The sequence below is a fragment of the Rattus rattus genome, chromosome X, assembly GCF_011064425.1.
Source record: "Rattus rattus isolate New Zealand chromosome X, Rrattus_CSIRO_v1, whole genome shotgun sequence".
In the NCBI taxonomy this organism is placed as follows: domain Eukaryota; kingdom Metazoa; phylum Chordata; class Mammalia; order Rodentia; family Muridae; genus Rattus; species Rattus rattus.
This window is the reverse complement of record NC_046172.1, coordinates 58134288-58153357: the sequence shown is the minus strand read 5'-3', so window position 1 is coordinate 58153357 and position 19070 is coordinate 58134288. Positions and strand designations below refer to the sequence as shown.

General features: G+C 44.5%; 1 protein-coding gene across 1 annotated transcript in view; it reads right to left on the bottom strand.

The window, feature by feature from the left end:
* Positions 1-1373: 1373 nt before the first annotated feature.
* Eda (ectodysplasin A) overlaps positions 1374-19070 on the bottom strand; it is a 91278-nt gene continuing 73581 nt past the window's right edge. The window contains 8 exon segments of the mRNA XM_032890344.1: positions 1374-3771; positions 5544-5674; positions 7129-7180; positions 8081-8115; positions 9565-9642; positions 9645-9668; positions 9671-9697; positions 9700-9741. Coding sequence (XP_032746235.1) covers positions 3520-3771; positions 5544-5674; positions 7129-7180; positions 8081-8115; positions 9565-9642; positions 9645-9668; positions 9671-9697; positions 9700-9741 — 641 coding nt within the window. The 3' untranslated portion in view covers positions 1374-3519.

The window sequence follows — 19070 nt, the reverse complement described above, 5'->3', positions numbered from 1 at the left end:
ATACAAACTTACATCCCTGTTTATATACATTATATATATAGTTTATATACACAGTATCTCACACAGGATGCTGACTCCCCCAAAGCAGCATTGGGCCTGCTCCAGGCCATTCTCCTCTTACCCCCATTAGCTGGAAGCTTTTGAATAAAGAAATGACACACCTCACCCTCTCCTGGAGAGAGCCCTGAAATGAAGTAAGAAAAATCAGATTCTGTAGTAGGCATGGCCCAGGGAGAGCCCTGGCAAAGGTGGGACCTCAGACAACACTAGGGAGGCCTAAAAACTGGTTCAGAGCCAGCCTAGGGCTTGCAGCCCAGAGGCAGGAGGTGCACAAATATCTTGGGGGACTATGTGTGGGGAGGCAAGTTCTGATGGAGACTGTAGCCACACTCCCTGCCTGGCCAGGCTCCCGAAGGGAGAAAAACACTCCTAGCTTTGAGTCTGTGGGTGTATGAAAGAGGAGGCCCCATGGGACCGGCTGCTCTGCCTCCTTCTCCTGCTGAGTATGGAGGTTGGGGCCTGCCTACACTGTCCTAGGTGGGCCAGTTTCCCTGTCTGGACATCAATTGCATATGAGTAACAGGATGCGATGTAGGTTGGGCTGCATTCCCCCTAAAAGCCTTTTTAGGTAAAAAATGTCTCTACATCTGTTTGCATCCACATAAAACGTAAGTACTCACAAGAGGACCAAAGCCCTTGTTAGTCTCTAGGGTTCTTAGTCTTTTCTTACTAAGCTGCAGAGATTAGGCTCAGGATGGATCCAGGGGCGACTAAGTCAAATGATACACCTTCCAGGGAGCCAGTAGCCAAGAGCATCTAGCAGGTACAATTTTGTTTCAACTTGGCTTTTGAAGCTCAAGCAGCTGGTAGAGGATCCCACTGTGCAATTTTCCTTCTAACATGTCATCTGCTTACGCAAACATGTCCCCATCCCATTCTCTATGCTAACCTTGGGATAACTTCACATCACGACAATCCCAAACTGTACATCTATATCCCTATCCTCCTGTCAGCAAATGCTTCATTACTTGCCAATGACCACAGCACAGCAGGCCCTGCACTCTCTACTACTCCCTTCCCCCCGCCCTCTTCTTCTGGGGCTCCTTGTGGGGGTTCAGAAAAAGAAAGTACAGTGAGAAACTTGCTTCTCCTATGATCTCCATCACAGAGCATATGATGGGGTTGATGTGTCCTGCAGAGGCTCAGTTAGGAACCTTCCTCCATTTCCCCAGAACCATCTGGCTTTAGAGTGGTCCTCTCAGGTTTTCCCTCTCAGCATCAGCATGAAGAAGATGTTCTGGCAACATCGAGATATTTGTAATGCAGCAGGAGGGGAAGAGTCACACTTAACACCAGGAAGCAAACTGGCTCCCAGAACTAGTATCTAGGGTCAGGAATGGAAGACAGAAGACCTTGCCCCACATAGCAGCTCCTTGTATGATGGCTGTTGCTTTTATCAGATGGTTGAAAGGTCATGAAGACTACCAGATCTGTGGGTCCCAGAGTTATGTTCAGGGTTAGAAAACACCCAAGACTTCTTCCACAGAGCCTATGACAGCCAAGAGAATAGGCAGTACCATAGCAATGAAAATTGAGCATTGCTAGGTTTCTCCCTAGGACTCCACAATGAGGTTAGTTCCATGGGATCATGTTTAAGTTTCCTTTCTGGACCCAAATTCCACACAGTGCTGTGTGTGGTAAGACACTAGCTTAGGAGTCAGACCTCTCTAAAAGCTAAGGTCTGTGACTTACGGGTGAGCTCTTAGTGAAAGCACTTTCTCTCCCAGCCTTACATCTACAATGCTAACTGTGATATTCTCTGCCCCATCTTCTTCAAAGGAAATTAAGAGGAAGTAACCTTCAAATATTAAGGAGAGGGTCTGTTAGTTCTTGCTACCACTGCTGAATGGTCAAGGCCTCCAGGGGCAGATGCATGTCTAAAGTTGATGCCATTTCTGGTTGTTCTGGTTCTAAGGCTGTCTGTCATCAGCATTAGATAAAGGACCCTTGGCCTACCAAGCAATGTGGAAATGGAGGTACAGCTGAGAAATCAGTACCTGATATTTCTGATGAATTTCAGGGATGTATTTCCCATCTCTTCAAAAAAAAATACACTTCAGGAGCAAGAGGTACAGGCTGGACAAGGTTGATCCCTCTAGCTTTGGACTGTGCCTGGTAACCTGAAGCTAGGCAATTGGAAAGAAGGCTCACAAATCTAGCATGTGACCATGCAGGAAAATTGGTGGAGGTGCCTTTGGATCTAACGTAGGTGTCAGAGCCCTGCTCAATAGCTAGACAGATGCTTTCTCTTGAGCCTGGCTCTAGGAGAGCAGCACAGAAAGACTGGGCTAGTGGGCCATTGCCTGCTGTTCTTCCAGATAAGATCTTGGGTTTCAACAAACATGTACAGCATTTACTGTTCTATCCCCACACCCCTTCCTCCAGGAAAGGTAGAAAAACTATGCTTTGCTGATGTCCAAGGGAGTATATGGTTCGGGACTTCTGAAATCTACTGTGGCAGGCAACTGTTGGGCTCCACCTATATTCAAACTCTAAGGGGCTTTTGGAAGTTATCCAGTTTAATCACCTGCTCTCAGACACAATTTATTAGAATTAGATGAATAATAATTGTATTGCCTAATCAATGGAAAATTCTTTGTGCCCAAGAATACACCATGAAGCGCCTGTCTCAAACAGAGGTAGGCACTGTGGAGAAAGAAGATATGATTTCTAGTCAGTCTGGGGAGGGTGACAGGCAGGAAGACTCCGGGTAGTTTTCTGAGAGCAGACCATAGCTGTAAACAGTGAGACACATATGGCCCCGAATATAGATTCAGCTTCTTACATAGGCAGGCTTGTGGTCAGTCCTGCAATGATTCCAAGGCAAAGCAAAGTTCCCGGCTCTGGAGTCCAGCAAGCTGCCACAGTATACCCCTTGGCCTTAGTGGGAAGTTCTCTTTGAGCCTCTAGTGGGTTCTAGTGCAATGCAGCAAGAATGCCTCTTCCACCAAGGATACATACTTGGCAGGTTATTGCCCAGGGCTTTGCCACAAGGACTTGCCTTCTTCTGACTTGACCCTCTCCTTAAGTTACAACCCAATGCCACCCGCAGCCAGGAGAGAAGAAGCAGCCCTCATCAGCACTAGAATCTGGGGTGCACCTTTGCTTTTTTGTGGCCTACTATCTTGGATCCTCATTTTAGTGCAACAAATGATACATCTGATGAGGGACTTAGGGGTTGAGGAGTCACCATAAGCCAGTCAACAGGGAGCCTAAGAAGGTTCTGCTTCTTGAAAACCCTGGGGCTCCATCAACTGTACTGGCAACTCAAGGTCATTCTGGGAAGTCATGTAGGCCTTGTCATCCTGGAGTCACGGGGGAATAAATAGCATGGAGCATTTCTCTCTGTGGCTGCAACGGCAATATATCTCATTCCACACACAGCAGCACTTAGAGGTTCTGGGAGTCCTGGCTCCCAAACCTGGGGCAGGGGCATGGGCCAGGATGGAAAGGGAGGATCTAGGATGCAGGGGCTTCGCCCAGCCTGATGGCCCCAAAGAAGGTGGTGTGCTTGCTCATGTTGATAGAGATGTCGGCGTGCACCATCTTCACGGCAATTTTCTGCCTGGCCTTGAGAAGGCACACGCCTGCAGTATAGCAAGTGTTGTAGTTGGTCTTCCCCGTCTCAATGCTGCGGGTGCACTGCAGGAAGGGCTTCTCATCCACCACCACCTCGTAGCTGGCAAAGTCAGTGAAGTTGATGTAGTACACCTGGGTGAGAGGCAACGAGAAGGGATTGGGGGAGAGAGGAAAAAGAGGGCGGGCCCTCCCCTGGCGAGCAGATAAAACCTCCTCACATGAGCTGCCAGTGTACCCCATGCAGGGGCAGTGCCACCCAAAAGTGTGCCTGTTGGTCAGCAGGAACAGCAGGGTGACAGGTTCCCACTGCCCTCCCCCTCCTCCATGGGTTCAGAGAGCTGAGCAATCCTTTCTTCCAGACTGCCTGAGGTCAAGAACTGCCTTATGGACCATTTCAACGGGCTCCGCTCCAAAATCCTGGCACGAAGCAGTGCTTCGCACTCCTTAGGTGCTTAATCAATGCTCTGGACACCCCAAATTCCAGTTCCCACACTAAAGACAATTTTGGAATACACTTAGAAAGCTCAACTGCCTCAGGGAGGTCGCAGTACTGACTTCCCATTTCTCTGTGAACAGGAGCTTCCTAAGTTCTCAGCGTAAGTTCTCAGCGTAAGTTCTCAGCGTACTCTTCTGTCCTGTGCTTCCTTCCCTGACTCAGCACAGCTTGGACCCCTCTCTTGCTGACTGAAGAAGCAGATCCCGAGAGAAGGGGAGCTGGCCTATACAAATGAGACAGTGGATGCAAATCCTAGGTGCCTAACTTCATTCTGTGGCCAGGAGGAAGTATGAGCCTCTGGCCTAGCCTCATGGAGACTTTCTTAGCTCACATGGACCACTCCTGATCCTCTCCTGAGTGCAGACATTTAATGTCCACCTTTCGTCACCATTTGCCAGCACATCCGACCTTCAGCTCTGATGTTTTTACCACCACCAAATGGAATTTAGTTTGCGGGATATTGGGATTATGCCCACATGCCCCATAGGAGTGGGGATTGTCTTTCATTTGACACCTTAAATCACTTCATAAAAATGACTTCGCAGGCTCTTCACAAGCAGCATATTTAAATGCCACACCATCTTTTGGGTCAGGACCAAGTAATAAAAGGATACTCTGTGTGCCAGGCGGGTACTGGTTAATTCAACTTCTCTAGTCACTTTTTCTTGAGAGCCATTTGTCAGTTCCAAAGTCCATCTGTCCATCTGCCTGCTTGCTGCCTGCCTCCTGGAAACCCTGACCTCAAGTCCTATGTACTTGCAGCTCTGAGGAGAGCCCCAGTGGAGGCACAGAATGAGGGATGAAAATGAATGGCCACTGGCAGACCTGTGGGGAATGGGCCCAGGGCAGGAGAAGGACAAAAGCAGAGAGGGAGAAAGGTCAGGAGAATGATAGCAAGAAGGAGGCGAGACCAACAGAAACAGACAGAAACAAATAGGAGAAAGAGGAAGGAAAGACAGTCAGAAATCTTCTTGAGGTAGAGAGAAAGTTCAAATAAGAGCACTGTCCATTATCATGCCCAAGCTAGCAGTGTTGTGGGGAGGAGTCTCTGCAGCTCTGGAACTTAGTCTTAAAAACTTAGAGCAAGGTCAGGTCCTTCTGTGGAACCAAACGACTCAGAGGGGAAGTGAGGGCCTGGGGTCCTGCAAGAGGGGATCAGACAGCAGGGTGTGGGAAAGGCCTCTTTACACAGTTTTTCAGTGATATTTTTCTAGGGGACAAATGAAATGGGTTCCTTGGTCTTTCCTCCCTTCAACATCCTCCCAGTGTGAAATCTGTCACTCCTTTCCCCAGCACTGCCAGAAGTTAGCCATTGGATGGTCTTGGCTTGTTCCACAGTGCCCCTAGGTGGCCTGCACCATATCTGCACCCTGGATATAAGAAGAGTTAGGCCTAAGACCGTACTCACTTCTACCTGACTATAGATGAAGTAGGTGCCGTCCACCAGTACCTCCAGCTCCCCGCTGCGGGGATGTAGCTTAAACACCTTGGGGTTCATAGTGATGCGAGACCAGTCATTGAGCACTCCACCTGAAAGATCTCAGTATGAGAGAAGGGCAGTCACTCAGTACATGTCAACATAATCTGGACAACAGATATAAATAGCAAGCAGTTATCCCCATTTCCCACCAATCCCATCTAACACCAATGACCATAAATGTTTCAAGGGCCAGTATTTTAAAAGAACATTTTGAAGCAGGAAAGGTGTACTGTTTGTAAAGTGGCTTCTAGGCTTGCCTGGGTGCCTATGGGTCTACATATCAGTCTTTGTCCTTGCATTCTTGACCATTCCATCAATAAGGCTCTTTACCTTCTAGCTGGAAGCTGAGGTGGTGATGGTGAAAGAGGAGAGTAGGCACATAACCATTTCTTTGTTGTTATGGTGACTGCACAGGCAAAATCCAGACACTGAGTGGCAGGCTAAGTCTTAGTATTCAATTTCACTCTGCTAGCAATATCACCCGAATTCCTCTCTTGTCTCAGATGTTCCTGTGTTTTTGTCTCTTCTTAATAGATTCTTTGCTATGGCTCCTCCACACCCACTCCTTTCTGGGAAGCCTCCCGAGGGCCCCAGGAAACCACTTAATCAAACAATCCATCTGTCTGGAGAACTAGATGGTGGGAATTCAGTATCAGGGATGATCACTCAGATGCCAAGGCAGCTGGGGATAGTGACTGCCAGTAACCAGGCCCTAAAGACAGTGAGCTTTACAATACTGGGGGATAGCCTCCTAGGTGTCAGTAGACTGAATGTGCCTAGGAGTTGAGGCACCCTTGGTAAAGCATTTTTTTCATATCCATTAAGTCAGTTGGGGACACAAACATGAGAGGAATAGGAACACTTCTCCCATCCTGCAGATAGAAAGCTGTTCCTTCCTACTAAGAAGAGGGAAACTAAGTTCACAGAGGCATTTTTCTCTTAGCCATTTGTTCTTCACGCAAAAGATTATGTTTTAAACATTTGTTCTTGGCCAGTCTCACAAGGTCCGCCTCTCTGATGAGAAGCACTTTCTCCAGCCATTTTCTGTATAGAGCAATCAGACAAAATAATTTATTTAATATAGTTCTGACTTCCTTAGTTTGCACAATGAGACTATCAAATTACACATATTTCCATGGTGACTGATATAACCATCAAGGCGGTCTAGGTAGATGGTTTCCCAAGTCCTTTTCAGATCCCACATTAGTGGATTCTAAATGCAATTTAGGGGCTGAGGATGTAGTTCAAAGGTAGTATGCTTGGTTAGCATTCACGAGGCCCTGTGTTTGCCCCCTTATTCTGCAAAAAGAAGCACAATTTGGGTGTAGCATCTGGTCTTAGTGCAAGCAGTAACTTAGGACAACCAGTAGAGGGCACAACGGAGTAGGAAATGCCCTTCTATGCCAAGGATATTTAGGGATTTAGGAGGAGCTAGGCTGGCTGATTATTTGAAGGCTGGAAATGAGGGAAGGGAAAAACTCCTTGTAGGAAGAGAGACTACTTTGATTCTTACCATTTTTGACTTGAATTGCTGACCCTTGGCCCTGCAGATGCACCACAGCTGGCTGAGAAGATGAGAAGAGAGTCACTGTAATGGCTGTTTGCCCTGTCATGCAGTCCTGTGTTTTTACCTCTGGCTTCTAGACTCTGTATCCCAATTCTGGTCCCTCTCCCTTTGTCTTGGGAGCCATATTTCCCCTAAAAAATAGTAAGACTCTCTAGCTCTACCACTTCTTCACTATATGACCTTTAGCCAAACATGATGCCTCCGAGCTTTATTTCCCCAACTGTAAAGGGGGGAATTATAAGAATCTCAGTTGGGCACTTTCACAGGGTGAGATCTAACAAGGCAGTGGATATAAAATTGCACACAAAACCACAAAGGCGTGTGAAACTCTGTAGATTTATCATTGTGGCCAAATACCTGTAGTGAGGCTGGGAGGGGACAAGGTGAGGCTAGGCAGTAGAACCTGCCAAAAGACACAGATTGGGAAACCCAGAGACTAGGAAGGAACGGATAAGGCCATTAAGGGGGAAGCCCAGGCTGGCCTCAGTTTACAGCTAGTTGACTGCTTTTCATGGACATACAAATTCTCAGCTTGTGATTCTAGGCAGTCTGAATGCCATCAGGCATCAGGGGTAGCTTGGAAGTCAGAGGCCTAGCTGTACAGGCCTGGCAGGCAGGTTATTTCTATGGACTATTGGATCTGGTTCTAGTGACTCTTTGTCACTCATGAAATAAGTAAAATGGTCCAGGCGGGGACTGGTTCCCTTAGCTAAAAGCATATTGTTGGGGTGAAACTTTTCAATTCATAAACCTTGGCAATGTCTGCCAGTGAAAACCTCAGAAACTCAAAGGCAACATAAAATAAAGCCTCTGGGAATTTCATAGGCAGAGGACTTCAAGGTGACCCCAAGCCTGAGGCCATCCCTTCTCCCCACAAAGACAGTAATCCCCAGCGAACCTGGTTTTCCCGAGTTCCAGTTTTATCAGCAGCACCTGCAAAAATAGGATGGGGCAGTCAGAGTGCTGTACTCTTTTCTACTTCCCTTTCTCATATCAGCAGCCAGGGGTTCAGAGCCTGGATTCCTGTAGGAATTTCCTTCTCCAGGTCCTACAGCTGGAGGGAATCACTGTACAACATGGGGCTGTCAATGGGAGAGAACATCCTCTCCTTCTCATTCCTGTCCCCACTGACCTTCATCCTCAGAGAGTCTAGATCCCAGCAGGAAAGCTGGTCTCTGGTCAATATTGGCCCAAGGCAAGCCCCACTGAGAAGCCAAAGGAGAGGAAAGAGAGGCTATGCGTGTCATTGTATGTCCTCAAGACAATGGCACTTGCTTTTCTAGCCCTTTGTTCTCTTGCTGATTTCACAAGGGCCACTGTCATTTATAAAGATCTTGTTTCTTTAAGTGTGTCTCTTTGACTCTAGGAAATAAACTCTATGAGAACAGGGACCACTTAGCAACATATCTCTTTGTACACAGAAATTGTTCAATTAATACTTGTGGAATGATTGGATTTAAAAAAAAAACTTTATCTCTTGTGGCCATGGTAACACTGCTGAGCCTGTTTGAATTACAAGTGAAAGAATCTGAATCCTGCTACTGAATTGTTAGACCTGGAGAAATCAGGTTTAAGAGTCCATTTATTTAAAACCTCAAGATACAAGAGGGAAGCAGGAGGAAAACGTAACAAGTATCGTAAGTTCAGGCAGTCTTCCTCCTGTCAGCTCTAATTAGGCAGGGTTGGATCTGCAGCTATCTATACCTGTTGCATGCCCCACTGGGCCCCAAGAGAAAGATGCAAAGGGATGGAATGGCATTTGAATGAGCAGCATGGTTACTTAATGGTCTAGTGTGAGAAGCATTTGGCTTAGGGACAGGGTCGTCTTGGTGTCTGGTTTTATTAAACACAGCCTGAGTGATTCATAAATTTATAACCATTCGACTAGAAGGAACTATTTGTCTACAGCAATAGGAAAGGAGTCTCAAAGTACATGGGAAGAAACTATAATAGGGTTGCCATTTTGTCCAGTCCCCAGCATTCTTCCCACAAACTATTTCCATGCAAATGTCATGCTGGAAATCAGAGGAAGCCAAATCTATAACTACAGGAACTCCGGTGAATGGCTGGGACCTCTCTCATCCCTCTGTTTTTGGCTCCTATGAGTTTATTGGCTCACTCTATGGAGGACTAGAGCCAAAGATGGAGTGTGATGGAAGGATTGGCATGGGACAAGAGCAGATGGTCTGTCTGGGGCAGCTTGAACTCAAGAAGACTTAGGGCAGGCCAGATCCTAGCAGAGCTTGTTCAGTTCCTACCTCTACACTGGACTAGGGATTTCTTACTATAGATCCCCACTGTTTGAAACTTCCTGACCATTACCTGTTCCTATCCTGTAAAAAGTACTAAAAGTTTTCTAAGGGTGAGAGATGAAGAACCCACCAGAAGGTCCTTGAGGCCAGGGGGGTCCTTGAGGACCAGGAGGGCTAGGAGGGCCAGGTGGTCCCACAACAGTTGTTCTGGAATCCCAGGGAATTCTGGAATTTTGGAGGTCCCTGGGGGTCCTGAGGTCCTGAGGTCCTGGGGGGCCATTGGGCCCAGGTGGCCCTGCCTTCTTTCCTAAAACACAGGATTTGGTGTTATATTTGGAGTTAGTTACTATCAAGAGCGAGCAGTCAGGAGTGTACTTTCAGGGAGATCTAGACACTTCAGTGACACAAAGTCAGCCATCTAGTTTCTGACAACGAGATGGGCATGTTTATAATCCCTTTCCTGCACCATATTTCCAAATAGATTAGAGGACATAAATAAACAAATCTCAAGGAGCCCAGCGTAGTAGGGAAAAATCTTTAAGATATTAGGAGTGCCACATTAATGAGGCAGACCAAACGCTGAAACAGGTTAGGCAAAACTCCAGAAAGGAGGTTCTGAATTGAATCCAAAGGACTATCAGACTTAGGGGTCACTTTATGGTTCTTTTAAGAATGTGATTATCGGGGTTGGGGATTTAGATCAGCGGTAGAGCGCTTGCCTAGCGAGCGCAAGGCCCTGGGTTCGGTCCCCAGATCCGAAAAAAAGAAAAAAAAAGAATGTGATTATCATTGATAAGTGCAGGACTTCATTTTAGCTGTTCAGTTGCATGGACTTCCTATTAACAAAAGGCTAAGGGAAGTCTGATCCCAGGAATGCCATCAGCTACAGGAGATTTGTTAGGAATCAGATGTTCAGGAGATGGGGATGGATAGGAGCAGCACTAGCTGAAAAGAGGAGGGGGAAGGAGTTTTGGAAATGGAGGTGGAGAGAGAGGGTGAGAAACTGAAGATATCAAGAAACAATAGAAAAGAAGAAATCGTAGGCAGAGAAACCTGACGGAGGCGGCAGGCTCTGCTTTCTCAGCTGACCTCTCTAAACTCTATTTTTAAAAATCACGGAGAAGGGAAATTCTGCAAACTCTTGGTTACATGTTCCAGTGTTGATCACCCCTCACTGCTCACGGTTAGGAAGTTCTTTGGTATATTTAACTGAAATCTCTCGTTTGAGCTTTTATTCTATTCTTTGTGTAGCTAGAGAAGAATAGTTACTACCATATACGTAAAACCTTGTATACTCAAAGGTTAGGTTACCTATCAGTTACTGTCACTGCAGGCCAAATAGTCCACCTTCCCAGGGATTTTCTTTAGAGGCTGTACTCTCATATGCACAGTTTATTCTGTCTACCAACCTTTGTTCCTTTCTCACTGCCTTTCCAGAACAATCTCATCCCTCCCATTCCATATTCTAGTCCTTCTAACAGTTCCTCTAGTCTGTAGTCATGGTGAGTGAATCATAACATTCCTCCATAACTGTAGGTGGTCATGGGTAGGCTTCTTTCTCTTCTTTCTCCCATCTTAGAATTTTAATGGGGGTCCCAGGATTGGAACTCTTTTACAATGCCCTCTCCGGAGACAGTTTCTTAATTTCAAATATAAATTTCTTTACCTTTTGTCTTAGGTTTTCTATGATAAAGCACCATGCCCAAAAACAACTTGGGAAAGAAGGTGCCGTTCTGTTTGTTTTGTGTCTTTTTGATTATATATTGAGTCACAGTCCTTTGAGGGAAGCCAAAGTAGCAACTCAAGGCAGGAACCTGGAGGTAGGAACTGGAAGCAGAGATTTAGAGGAACACTTCTTACTGGCTTGGTCCTATGACTTGTTCAGCTTGGTTTTCTTATACAACCACCTTCCCAGGAGGTCACCATCCACCATGAATGGGGCCTAACTATTATTGAGCAGGAAAATGCCCCCAGAGTTGCCTATGACAATCTGATGAAGGCATTTTCCAGTTGAGGTTCTCTACTCAAATAATTCTAGCTTGTGTCAAGTTGACAAACAAATGAAACCCCCAAATCAAACAACAACAACAGCAAACAACAACAACAAAGCAACAGCAGCAGCAACAACAACAACAACAGCAGCAGCAGCAGCAGCAGCAGCAGAAGCAAAACAACAACAGCAGCAACAACAACACAATAACAACCAGGATGTCTTCCCTTTAAACACTATCTTACTGGCTTCAACAACTCATTCCTCAGTTTTTTAGTTTAGAGAATTCTGTCCTGATTCATCAGGTCCTCCTTTAAGAATGATGCTACACCCAGAGGCCTCAAACCAGACCAATGACTCACAGCCATGATCATTTGCAAGAAAAGCTGTTTGGGTAAAAGGTAGACTATGTGACACAATGGAGAGATTTTGTTTGTTTTCTTTTGGGGATAGGTTACAAGGGCAGAGGGTGGATATGGAGGGGCAGGAGATGGGTGGGATTAGGATGAACAATGTGAAATTCACAAAGAATCAATAAAAATTGTAAAAAATAGAAAAAAGAATAATTCCTTATATCTAAAAAAAAAAAAACCCAGCAAAAATCCAAGAAAGGCCCATAAAGAGACCAGCTATTTGCATCTAACCACATGCTCATTTGGAATGGAATAGTGGGTCAGAAAATAGTAGTCCTGAAAGCATTTCTTCAAGAGGGTCTATAGGGATAGGGCCTTAAAGACTTAGAGGCCCTGAGCTTAGTGGTTAAATTCAGATCTGCCCAGTGTCTAGATCTAGCCAATTTTAAGATGCTGAATAGGAAAATCATCTCCTTTTGAATTTGTGTAGCTTCAAAATCAGCCTTATTCGACACCCAAATTTCAATTCTAGTTAGTGTAGTGGAAAGAACACAGGATCTGGACTCTGGAGATAAGAACGTAAACCCCAGTCCTTCCGCACAGGCACTCTGAACCCTAGTTCCTCCAACTTGGAAACAAGGAGCTTGGCCTTGGTGCTTTCTGTCTCTTCTTGAGACTGACGTTCCACAAGAAAGACTGAACTAATGTTAGCTGGGCAAACTTCCAAAGCCTGGATGTAAAGTGTGTGCCTCCCTCATTATTTTCCAGTTGGAGGAGACAAAGAGGTTGACACATAGACAGAGATGGAGTAGACATAGAACTTGGCTGTGCTGGCCAGTGACATTTCCAGCTTCACAGAGATTTTCCAGCCAGAGGTGTTCTGTGGGTAGTACAAACTTCAGCTCAAGAAAATTTGTCCCCTGTAATTGTTTAATGTAATTTAGAGGAATTACATCCAGAGACTCCTCCAGTCCAAGAGAATAATGGTTGCAGTGTAAACAGAGAGTGACCACTTATGAAAATGTTAGAAGGCATCTGAGAAAAAGCCCGTGCTGAAATCTGGTTCTGCAGCTGGTCCTCCTCGCTTCTCTGCACTTGGACAAGGAAGCCCCTCATACTTGAATTCCTATAGAAAGTTAGGGGCAGAGAAGGGTATGCAGAAAATGACCCCTGGACCGAAAGACTGAATTCTGTCTTTAGATTCTTTAACTTTAACAGAATACTTCATGATACAAAAGCCTAGAGATGTTTGTATTGAGAAATGAAACGGTCTTAGATAAAAGAATAATCACATCATTTCAAAGCCAACTTTCATCAAAGGGGCATTTCCCTAACCTTTTCAGCTAAGTTCTAAATGTTGAAAGAACAATGGAAAGCAAGTGAGTAAAGGGAGGTGAGGCTGTGTAAGGGGAAGAGAGTAGGAGAGAATTATGAGAGTAGGAAAATTCCATTAAAGGGTGAAAATTAATGAACAACTAACTCCTCTTCAAGCATATGTGCTAATTCACGTGTCCAAGGACAAACCCATATTAACTTGACTTCTAAATCACTTTTTTAAATAAAGTAGGATGGCTAAGGCTTGTAAGGTATTGTCTTTCCAATAATGTTCCATACATAAGGTAGCAATGCTAAGCAATAATGTGAGCTATAATTTCTATCTTGAAGGGATGCAACAAGAGTCAGGAATCCAATACTTGAAACTCAAATTTACTTTTTTAAAAGACAAAGTATCCTGGGGGTAATCACCCAGGGAACAGCAGAAGGATTCTGCACTCACGCTGGCTCTCTGGTGTTTACTGTGTTCAATTCAGGTCTTCAGAAGGCTGGACATTTTTCCAGCTTTTCTTTTTCTGTAGGAACATGAGTTTGACATGTAGCTAAGGGTACCTGAGGTGCAGAGTACCGTAGTGCTTAGAGGATTGCCAGGCTACTTCTGTAGTTAGCCTTTTTATGCAGTTTAGAGTGCTCTAGAAAGCTCCATAAATCTAAACAGACAAAATCACTTAAGTACTTTTAAATATTTACTTATTTTATGTGTCTAAGTGTTTTACCTGCATGTATGTGTGCATGTACATCACACACATGCCTGTTGCCTGAGGAGGACAAGAAGGCACTGGATCCCTTGGAATTGGAGTTACAGATGGCTATGAGCCATCAAGAAGATGCTGGGAGCCACATCCAAGTTGATTATAAAAGCAATGAGTGCTCTAAAAGTGGAGCTGTCTCTGTAACCCTGGTAAAAAATTTAAAGTCCATAATCTAAGCTACTTGTGAGGCTTAGGTGGGCAGATCACTAAATTCAAGGTCAGTCTGAGCTACAGAGTCAGTTCAAGGCCATCCTGGACAATGAAGTGAGATCATGTCCATTAATAGAGCACTTGACTGACTAGTACATGCAAAGCCCTGAGTTAAATTCACAGTATCATATAGACAGAGGAACAAAAGGAAGAATTTTTAAAGGGAAACTCATTAGTTTCACATTATCCCTGCCTTCCTTTAATGTCAGAACCCAGAAACAGACAGGTACATAAACTGATTTCACAGTTGATTTTTTTTCTAGTGCAAAGAGTAAATTTTATTTGCCTAGTTCTTACAGCCTGGTTTCTCTTTGGATTCTCTTCTATAGGCAAGCAAGCACTTCATGTGCTGTTGGCTTGTCCCTTGTAAGTACAAAGTGGACTTAAGAAACTAAGGATAGCACAGTGAATAGCTACAACTAGCATCTACTTTAAAAACAGGACAGAAGCAGAGTAACACAGTGGCATAGATTGTTATTTTTACCACAGAGTAAGTGGTGTTGAATTCTCGGAGCAAGAAGTATCATCTTTGATCATGTAGGAAATTGCATAAAGACAGCTTTTAGGTCAGAATAAATGTATTGATGATACTTTTCCTTAGGTAGTGTCTCTTTACTCTATAAGCAGTCTTAGGTCTTCATTCATACCTGACAACTGATATGATAATGAAGGAGGAAAGAAGGAAAAGGAAGGCGGCAGACAGAGCAAGAGAAGGAAATGAATAGGAACTGGAGACAGAGATGTAAAAGGAATAAGAAAGAAGAACCACAATAAGGGCTTGGAGTGCGATGCAGTGGTAGAACCTCTGCCTAACATTCTTAGGGCAGAAGTCCTGGGTTTTATCCCCAGTGCAAGAGGAAGAATGATACAAGGGAGACACACACACACACACACACACACACACAATCCAACAAGGACAACTTGTATGTGTTGCTAGAGTCAATTCTCTCTTCCATGGCTTGTTGCTAAAGACCTAATTCCTGTTCTTTATAAAGTGCAACACTCATGTAAATGATTTAATAAAGTAGTGGACAATCAATGTTGAAAGACGTTAATGTGAAATTCTATCTCATTCATTTTTTAATTAAAAAAGACACGACAATTTAATAAAATCATGAAGCTCAGGGCTTATCTTTTTCTTGTTTTAACAGACCTATAGAAAATAAAAGATGGAAGATTGGTTAGTACAAAATTTAACAAGGTTATTAATTCAAAAAGCCAGTAAGAGGCAACTTAAGGCACCGTTATTTAGGGGAGTCCATAGTCAAGGGCCGATTTTGCCAAGGTATCTACCAACCAACTATCAAAAATTTTGTTTGCTGATCATAAAGACTACAAAAAATAGCTGAACGATTCTTCCCTTGAGAAATAACAATTCTGCCCACTCCAGTCATGAGGGAGAAGGGTATTTTTCTGTAGAGACGAAATGCCCAGAAACGCACAGCTCAACAAGCTCAGGACGGCATTCTGTTAATTCTGCAAGTCCTAAGGTTGCAGAGTCATGCATTCAGGTGAAGCCATGACGCAAAGTTTCAGTCTGGGATACTAGAAGAGAAAATGCAGTGTTCGTCTAGAAGGAGCAGAACAGCAGTTGTTTCCTTCTTAGTCACGCACTTCCTTATCGTGATTTACTTTGTTAGTTAGTAGAACCATGCAGCTGTAATACATTCACGTGGGGCTGCATGCACTTCCAAAATTTACTGTGACTTAATAGGTCCTCTGAAAGGAAATGCCAATGGTTTATCTGTGTAGAATCAGAAGTGTCTTCATGTATTTTTTAAGGAAGATTTTAATCAATAGAATTACTTTTATTCATGGGGACCAGGGTATTGTCTTTCTTTGATGAATCCAACTTCTAGACACCGGTATTTCAAATTTGTTCCAAATTGCCACAAAGCCAATATAGCCTAGCTTAAACCACCGCCAATGTCCTTGGGGCATTTTCAGTCTGCAGTTTGAAAATCATGCTTCTGTGTATTGTCTAACTTGATTCTTGTTAAAGTCTAGAAAGATTTTCACCTATGAAATCAGGTTTCATAGGAAGCTAATAGAGTCCCTAACCTGGAAGATCTCCAGTGTGGCCCCAGAGCAAATATGTCCCTTAAAAAACCCAAAGTCTGTTTAGATTTCCCTCAAAAAGAAATGTGCAGCAGTAGGCATTGTGTGCAGTGTGCAGAAGATGTTTGGTTCAGTGGAGAAATTGAAGCATCGCTAATTTCTCTTTTATATCTTTTTCCTCACATTGCCTTTCATTGTCTGCTGTTGTCTTTTATTTGTACCTGATTTTTTGCAGATAGTCTTTAAAACGTGTAGTCTAGGTTGGCCTGAAAAAGCAATCCACCTGCCTCAGTCTCCTGAGAGCTGGGGCACAGGCATGAGGTATGCCTGGCTCCTTTGTGTTGTTTTTCAAAATGGCATTACACATTCTTGATGGCTACGACTGGGCAAGAAACAACAATATGACTAGAGAAGCACTTTGTTCCTGAATAGGATAGCTGTTTAAGGAAGGATGTACACAGAAAGGGTGCAGCCCCACCAGCTAGATTACCAACCGGTTAGCTTACCCACTCCAGCCTCAGAAACAAGAGCAGTGAGATGATGGCTGCTGCCTTGCCCTTGTAGCCAACCCTGCTCTACTTTGTGGCCCTTTTAGCTAGCTAAGGGTAGAGCTATTGCATCAGATTCTGAGGCAGTCCTGACACAATCTTTTCTGAGCATCCCTTGCGGAAGGTAGCAGTAAAGTACCAGAACACCACATCATAGAACTTAAGTTGGACAGTGGTGATAGTTTTCAAACCTGGGGTAAACGGCTGGAAGTACTTATTTATCAAATCAAACCTGGCTGTAGGGTTCTCCTGCATCCCTTAGCCCTTACTCTGTAATAGGCCCTCCTGGCTGGCATACTTCGCCTGCCCCCCTACTCTGAACCTAGTCCAGGAGGCTGGGCTGCTCTTCCCTATATAATCCAGACATGTTGGTTGCCTGCTCCTTTTGTACCTTTGGGACTCCTGGCTGCTGCATCTGGCTAGACTCTCCTCCCCACTCCCTTTGTCTCCCCCTCTCCCCATGTGGCCAAGCTCAGAATCAAGTACACTTCCCTAGAAGTGCCTGCCTCTACCTTTTCTTTTCTTTTCTTTTTTTCCACCCAAGGGGGACCCAGTAGTCATGTTTGCTAGTTGAGCTGAGGAATAAAAAACTTAAAAAAAAAACCAGGTTCACTTTAAACACACAAGTGATAAAAGGGAAAGAGGACACGTTTCATTTGTTTGTTTTTGGACAGAAGGTCTTACTATGTAACCCTGTCTAGTCTAGAATTCACTTGTGTCTCAGAGTGGCCTTGAACTCTGAACTCAGAGCAATACTCTTGCTTCACCACCCCATCCCCCAAGTGTTGGGATTTATAGTCATGTGCCACACTGCATCTGACTTGGGAAAGGGAATTTAAAAAATAATTTCTACTATGAATCTTGCCAAGAATCTATGGTTGGGAGTTCATAGACTCTATGGTTGAACTTACCAACTTTTTGCTTTCCTAAATAGACATAGTATCACACTGCTCTCTAAGTTGCTATCTCCTTAACCATAGAATGGTGCAGCTTTCAGACCCCATCAGAGAAATGTCTTTGTGCTGTGGATGGTTACTGCAGAAACTCACAAGTGGTCAAAGTGCAGGGAATAAGTGTTAGAGGAATGCTCAGCCATAAACTATTGTGCTGGCTAGTTTTATGTCAGTTTGACACAAGCTATGGTCATCTGAAAGGACACAGTCTCAACTGAAAAAATGCCTCCATAAGATTGGGCTGTAGGCAAGCCTGTAGGGCACTTTCTAAATTGGTGGTTGATGGGGGTGGGCCCATACCATCCTGGGTGGTGCCAGCCCTGGGCTGGTGGTCCTGGGTTCTATAAGAAAGCAGGCCATGAGGAGCAAGGCAGTAAGCAGCACTCTTCCATGGCCTCTGCATCAGCTCCTGCCTCCAGGTACCTGCCTGTTTGAGTTCCTGTCCTGACTTCCTTTGATGATAAACTGTGATGTGGAAGTGTAAGCTGAAAAAACCCTTTCCTCTCCAGCTTACTTTTGGTCTCCGTCTTTCATCAAAGCAATAGAAACCCTATCAAAGACAACTATCTAATGTATTTCCCCTTCCCCATAACACCCAGGGTCCATCATAGAAGAGGACTGTGAAAAGACTGTCTGTAAGAGTCAGAGGTGTTTTCTTGGATGTGACAGGACAGTTGTACTCAAGAACTCATTGTAGCTGTCTGTGGTCACTCATGCAACAGCTGTAGAAGACCAAGACAGTATGCAGTACGGAGGTGTCACAGGGGAGTCAGTTTTCTTTAAAGGTGTGGCCCTTGGTAGTTCTACCAAGTTCCAGTGCTCCATCCCTAAATAAGTATTTGGGCAAGTACAAATTACACTCAGCCAAGAAATGGAAACAACCTAAATGTTCGTCGACTGGTGAAAGGATAATGAAAATGTGGTTCATTTACACAACAAAGTACCATTCAACTTTGGCACTTGCAGGTAAACAGACATTCTGAGTGAGGTAACTCAGACTCTACAAGGCAAATGTCATGTATCCCCCACTTGTGGATGTTAGTTGTTGCTATTGTTTTTGTTTTTTTAAAGATTTATTTATTATGTATAGTGTTCTGTCTGTATGTACACCTGCAGGCCAGAAGAGGGCACCAGATCCATTTATAGATGGTTGTGAGCCACCACGTGGTTGCTGGGAATTGAGCTCAGGACCTCTGGAAGAACAGTCAGTGCTCTTAACCACTGAGCCATCTCTCCAGTCCTTGTTTTTGCTTTTTGAGACAGGGTCTCTCTATGTAACTTTGGCAGGTCTAGAACTTGCTCTGTAGACCTAGCTGGCCTTGAACTCACAGACATCCTCCTGCCTTTGCCTCCTGAGTGGTAGAATTAAAGGTGTGTGCTACGATACTCCACCAGTGGACATTTTGAATCTTCAGATATGTGTGTTTCATTAGAATA